Source organism: Etheostoma spectabile, chromosome 7, assembly GCF_008692095.1.
Source record: "Etheostoma spectabile isolate EspeVRDwgs_2016 chromosome 7, UIUC_Espe_1.0, whole genome shotgun sequence".
In the NCBI taxonomy this organism is placed as follows: domain Eukaryota; kingdom Metazoa; phylum Chordata; class Actinopteri; order Perciformes; family Percidae; genus Etheostoma; species Etheostoma spectabile.
The window spans coordinates 21689609-21695628 of NC_045739.1; the positions used below are offsets into that span (position 1 = coordinate 21689609).

General features: G+C 43.6%; 1 protein-coding gene and 1 long non-coding RNA gene across 2 annotated transcripts in view; one reads left to right on the forward strand and one right to left on the reverse strand.

The window, feature by feature from the left end:
* LOC116692621 (uncharacterized) overlaps positions 1 to 5258 on the reverse strand; it is a 23878-nt gene extending 18620 nt beyond the window's left edge. Inside the window, exon 1 of the long non-coding RNA XR_004332741.1 lies at positions 5185 to 5258. This is a non-coding gene — a long non-coding RNA (uncharacterized LOC116692621). The remainder of the gene's footprint in view (positions 1 to 5184) is intronic.
* Positions 1 to 5581, forward strand: part of bcl2l1 (BCL2 like 1) — a 28393-nt gene extending 22812 nt beyond the window's left edge. Inside the window, exon 3 of the mRNA XM_032521058.1 lies at positions 4211 to 5581. Within this exon, the coding sequence (XP_032376949.1) occupies positions 4211 to 4354 (144 nt within the window). The 3' untranslated portion in view covers positions 4355 to 5581. The remainder of the gene's footprint in view (positions 1 to 4210) is intronic.
* The last annotated feature ends 439 nt before the right edge of the window (positions 5582 to 6020 follow it).

A 6020-nucleotide genomic window follows, 5' to 3' on the forward strand; every position in this document is an offset into this window, starting at 1 on the left:
GAGATTTCTCTTGCACAGCTACCAGAAGACTAACTTTCAGACATGTTGCTCACGTCACATCTACGTCCTCAAGCTCAGTTGGAGGCTGCGCAGTAACGCTCAGCATCACCGGAAAAGTGCTTCTAATATTGTTCACTGGTCTCCGTCCAGAACAACGGGATCTGTTGGTCCATTTCTTTAACGGTCTATTGTCTATCCACTGTCACTTTAATGAAGGGAAAACCCCCCAAAAATAATCTTTAAAAAAAGATAGTGGGTTAGAGGATTGAGGTGGGTTGAAGGTGACATTCTCGCCTGGAATGAACCTTGTATGAGCCAAAGTGGCCTTCAGTGAATCGTCCAAACCTGCTTCTGTGTTGCACTCAGTTACTAATGTACAAATTCCTCCGACCCGACTCATTCACTGGGAACATTGACTCAACGCACAAGTGTAAAAGCCTCTCCGGCATGTTTGCTCACTGAGTTCCTACAGTATTTAACTGTAGAACTGTGTGTGTTTATTCAGAGCTAAACCATGAATGAAAAGGGTTACTATGGGCTAAGGGCTACTGTGAGACCAACTTGGCAACCTTAGAGCCATCAGCTGACCTTCAGGTCCAAAGAGCAGTGACTGCTTTAGGCAGGGCTCTCAACAAAACTTTGGCAGTGAACAAATAGAGTGAGTGTTTCTTTCTCAATGTTTCCGTTGCATTTATGGCGTGTTATATTGACAAATGGAACACCTAGTTATAACCCTTTTTTTTTTTTTTTTGAAAACCAACAGCAGATGGGAAGCCTGCTTTGGCTTAGTTTTAAGAACACATTCTCACATGCTTTTTACATATAGCCTAGCATAAATTAGTGTGCCTTTTTTTATTTTGCTGTCTTTTAGTTTTGTATTTAGTTACCCTAACCATAAGACAAAGGCCCATCTCTTTCCTAGCACAGCTGGACACTGTAGTTATTAGCAAAAGTCATTCAAACAGGACAAAAAGATTTAATTTGGGACTATTTTCAGCTGCAGATTAAAACAAATTTGGCTGCAGGACTTTATATTTGGGATTCAGTTAAACTTAACTACGGTTATACAGCCTATTCATCAGGCTGAAGAAACATGTTAGCTGGTATAACAGTGTGGCTGTTTTTCTTTTTTTTGTATATAGTTTTTGGACAACAATGGAGCTCTACAGCCTAGTGGAAGAAGATATGTTCGGCTTTAGACACACAGACTTACTAATACTTGTTAGTTGGATCAATTCATTGTTGGTTTTGGCACTTGATTGGATTTGTTAACACCATTATATATTTTGTATGTTACTGTTACAATGATGCATGTATCGAGCTTTCAGTCAGGTTTTGGTAAAGGCCATAGGGCGGACCACAGGAGTGCGGTCCTCACATTGCACCATCTCCCTCCTTATCTTCCACCAGCACATTCACACACTACAAATTCTTAAGAATATTTTGTCAGAAAGCTAAGATCCCTTTCCTCAGAAGCCCTGCCCAGCAATATACTGCAACAGACATGACGTAGTTAACACAACGACACCCTCCCTCCTACATTAATATTTTATTAAGTAATATTGTAACTCCGTCGTCCCATTGTTGGTGAGTTTCCTGATAGCTCTGTGACCTCACAGTTTCATTGTTTAGGATTTAGGCTAAACTTCCAGTGTACCACTGGGTGTTATGATGGAGGAGGGGGAGGGGCAGGTCGGTGCACAGTCACGAAAGGCTTGTATCAGTTGACAGTTTTGTTTCCTGAAAGGGGCAACAGAAACTACACACTGTAGCTTTAAAACTCCTGGAATGCCTCAGGAATGATACCCCTACGCCTCCTCCCTCAACTACGTCTCTCAAGGCCTTCCTCTCTGTCAACCACCTCTGATTTGTGGCGGTTTATCCCCCTTTAGTTCTTGGTATTGTTTAAGTCCATCTTGGGTCTCTTCTAGAAAGTGACAACCTTAAAAAATGTTAGAATTTCCCAGAGCTAAAGGTTGCATTTTTCTATTTGTTGTTTTTGCTTCATCAGTCCAGACCGGAAGATACTCAGTTAGCTGTTGTATGGCAAAGAAAACTGGGGCAGTCTTTACATTTGAGAAGCGGTAACCAGAGGATATTTGGCAATTTTAAATGCTAATCAAATAGTTGTTCATTCATTTTCTCACATTTATCAACTAAATGTTTCAGCTATAAATCTCTTAGTCTTTTATAAGTACTTATGATATACAGTCAGATTTCACCACTTTATCATCCATTTAAAGGGATGATTTGGAGTAATTTCACCCTAGGGTCCTTTGCACCATGACCTCGGGCCAAACACCCCCCCCCCCAGAAGCTTTTTTTCTTTGGTTGAACATTGGGCGAGTTAGCGCTATTAGCTGAATGGCTTAGTGCAGGCGCTAATGGAATAAAATGTGTATCTCGTAAATTAACCCGCTAATAATACCCGGAATGGCACCAAACTTCTACAGTAGTACAAACAGGTTCTGTACTCATAACACAAGGCATTGGAAAGTTTGTAAATACACCAGGAGTTTATTTAAATAGCACTACTCTCTGCAGCTACCTAGTTAGCTAGCTCTCCGATTCTCCTCCATTAGTTGTAACTCCTAGTCGGTGTATTAGGTATGTGAATAGGTACGGGCAACCTTCAGAATTGAGCCGCTCATCGTCACGTTCGATGTTAACCTCAAACTCTGCCATTTCGTTGATCTCTTCTTCTGTTCTCCTGCTTCTTGCTCCTACTTTACCGGTGGTCTCTTCCGGCAGTAGATGTCGCGTGATCGAGATCCTGCACAGAGCACGACATCCATTGCCGGAAGAGACCACCGGTAAAGTAGTGAAGGAGCAACTGACTTACTTCTAACTTAGTTACTTATTACTCACTGACTCTTATTGACTCTTTTCTCCACTTCAACTATGGATCTTTTGCACACACACACACTCTCTCTCTCTCTCTCTCTCTCTCTCTCTCTCTCTCTCTCTCCTCACTTTGACTTCTTTGATCTAGTCATGTTGCCATCTGTGTCATAAGTAACATTGGTAGTTAACTTTGGTTGTAATGGCTATAGCAAGAAGTTTTATCTAATCTGTTCGGCTTCACCTGTTGGAAGTGAAGGTGAGGTTGATATTTACTCTCTCTCTATTTTGCTAATGGGCGTTATATTTTTCTGGCCATCCACGTTGTTAACTCAGGGTGATAAGTTTCCCATCTCCAGATTAACCCATGGTTAGGTTCAGAGTCATATCCCTGCTTTTACTCTCTGTTTCCAGCAACCCCCCCCACCCCCCCCCACCCACCCCGCCACGTTTCTTATCAGTAATTTACTTATATTCTCTTCTGTCCTTTCAATCTCTTCATCCTGTCTCCTTTCTTGGAACCCCCCCCCCCCCCCCCCCCCCCACAGTTGAATCACCCTCTGACTAAGAATCTGATCACTTTCACGTGTTTTTGACTATTTGCTCTTGAAAAGATATCACATCTAATGTGGTCTAAGGAATGCTTTGAAGCGTGGACAACATGAGCATCATCAGTAGGGACTCAGTGGCTCATGCTCAGCTGATCTGTTGTTGTGTTTCGTTATGAGATTTAAGCCTGGCTGGCTCCTCCTTGTGGCCAGCCATTAAAGCTGCATCCTCTGCAGCTCATTTCCAGGAAAGGATTTCAGTGGGCGGCAATGTAGGCTTGGTATCCTGAGGAAAACAGTGGGAAGGAATGTCAGCAACAACAGTGGTTCTGCAGTCTGCTTGCTGCAGAACTGGGGGGGGGGGGGGTGGAAATGTTAAAGCAAGAGTTGCCGCGACCGGGTCCTAACGCTGAATTTAATGATGTGGATTTTTCCTTTAATCAAGGAGCTCTTGTTGTTACTGTGCACAGTCTCAATGCAGGTGGTTTTGGGGCTTTTTGATAGTTGCCTTACCTGTATGACTGCTGTGGTGGATGGAAATTTCCACATGTGACCGCGTGGGCTCTGACAGTCATTCAGATACCCAGCTGCTGGTGGCTCAGCAGCCCTCTGCTGGTTTGAGGCCGAGAGACCTTTACAGAGGGAATCTACCTGACCCTCTAAACCTGCCTGTGGCTTCTTCTTTTTTTTAAATCCGTTATTTTGGGAAGTGTGTATGTGTGTGGTTTGTTTCAGATTTGAATGGCAAAGAGTCAGCAACAAAAGCCCCGATGTTAACCCTTTCCTTTCCCTTTGTTCTCTCTTTTCGTCACGTCTGCCAGGAGCGCTTTGCCGAAATCTTCGGGCAGGACGCGGCAGCAGAGAGCAGGAGGTCTCAGGAGAGTTTCAAGAAGTGGCTGCTGGCGGGGATGACCCTGGTGACCGGAGTCGTGGTGGGCTCCCTCATCGCCCAGAAACGCCTGTGAACGGAGCTACACGCCAACCTTCCCCAACACTCACAAGCCTCTCCACCCGCCTCCTTCACTACCCCCCCGACCTACACACCACGGAAGTTAAATTGAAGGTCCCGTTTGTCTCGTCGCAAACTGCTGACAATGTTTACTTTAGCCCCCCCCCCCACACACACACACACACACACACATATCACACAGTGGACTGAGAATCCTTACATGTTGTTGAACTTTTGCGAAAAAGACGAAGAGGAAGCTTTACTAGTATTCACGTGTTCCACCTTGAGAAATAATGTGTGGTTATACAGAGACAGACATGTTATTTTTTCATTAACTGAACAAATTCTTCCCTTTTTATTTCTCCACTTGTTCTTTGTGTTTGTATTCATTAGTTTTAACAAATTTTGGTTTTCCCATTTTTGGTCGTCAAAAGAGACTAAAGGTCTTCACAGATCTGAAGAGCCAGTGCGTTCGGGGCTAGGCTGCTCTACATGTCTCGTTTGGATGCTCCCCCCCCCCACAGACGGCTCTGTGTGTGCCATATGGAGAGTGAAAGCAGGGGAGGACGTTGCACTGATCCCTGAGCAGCATTTGTAGTTCCCATTTCCTGCCAGCCATCCCGATCACCATATATCAGGTCATATAGGATAATCCATGACTCCACACACTGATTCCTTTGTCTTGCGTAATTCTTATGGGTTTTTGTATGAATGATAAATTAGAAGGATTCAAACATTTTAGTTAACAAAACACAAGAGTCTTGAACTAAGTAATGGGAAACTAACGCCCCTGCTTGTTTGTGTTTGTTGGTGCGTTTTTGTTTTGGATTTGTGAACCATTAAAACCCCACTGCTCCCGCTGATCTGTGCTTTATGGTCACACTTGGCCTCGATTCGATCCTGTTTGTGTTTAGTCAGCCTGCCGAGTGCCAGAGCACTGTGCGTGGCAAGTTCTCAGAATCAGTGCAACCGCAGTTCATACAAGCAGGGCGCCCTGGCTCAGAGCGGCCATGTTAAAGACACAGTAGCTGAGAAAAGCAGAAAATACTGTAGCAACACACAGAAAACACAGAGCGGCACCGGGTCACCACGACACACACCGGACAGCATGACTCACACGTCAGTCAGATATCTGGGTGTAAAGTTTTTTGTTTTTTTTGTTTTTGGCAACACTTTATTCTAACCCCCCTATTTAGCATTTATTAGCAATATATAAACATTTAATAAATGGTTTAAAAATCACCACAATAGTGTTTATTAATGTATTTGTCAACAATGCAACTTCTCCTATGGTGTGTCCATAACTGGTTTCATAAACAGTTAATGAACGAGTGACATGATAAGTTTTAATCATATTTAATGAATACACACATCCTTACAGTGGGATATTAGACCTGGACTAATTTATACACATGAACATGTTTAATAAAGACATTCATGTTGATGAATACGTAAAGAATACACCCTATTTCAGTTTACAAAATAAAACCACTGCTGATGTGGATGTTAGGGAGTCTGTAAACACAAACACATAGAGCGCTATCTTTCACCTGGCGCAGCTAAGCGCGCAAAGCCTGACGCAAGTGTCTTTGCAAGTTTAAGACCGGCGCAGTTTTCAATTTCCCGTCCAGCGCCCACGTGGTTTAAAAAGCACCTGCACCCATGGGCGTGCTGGTCTTACA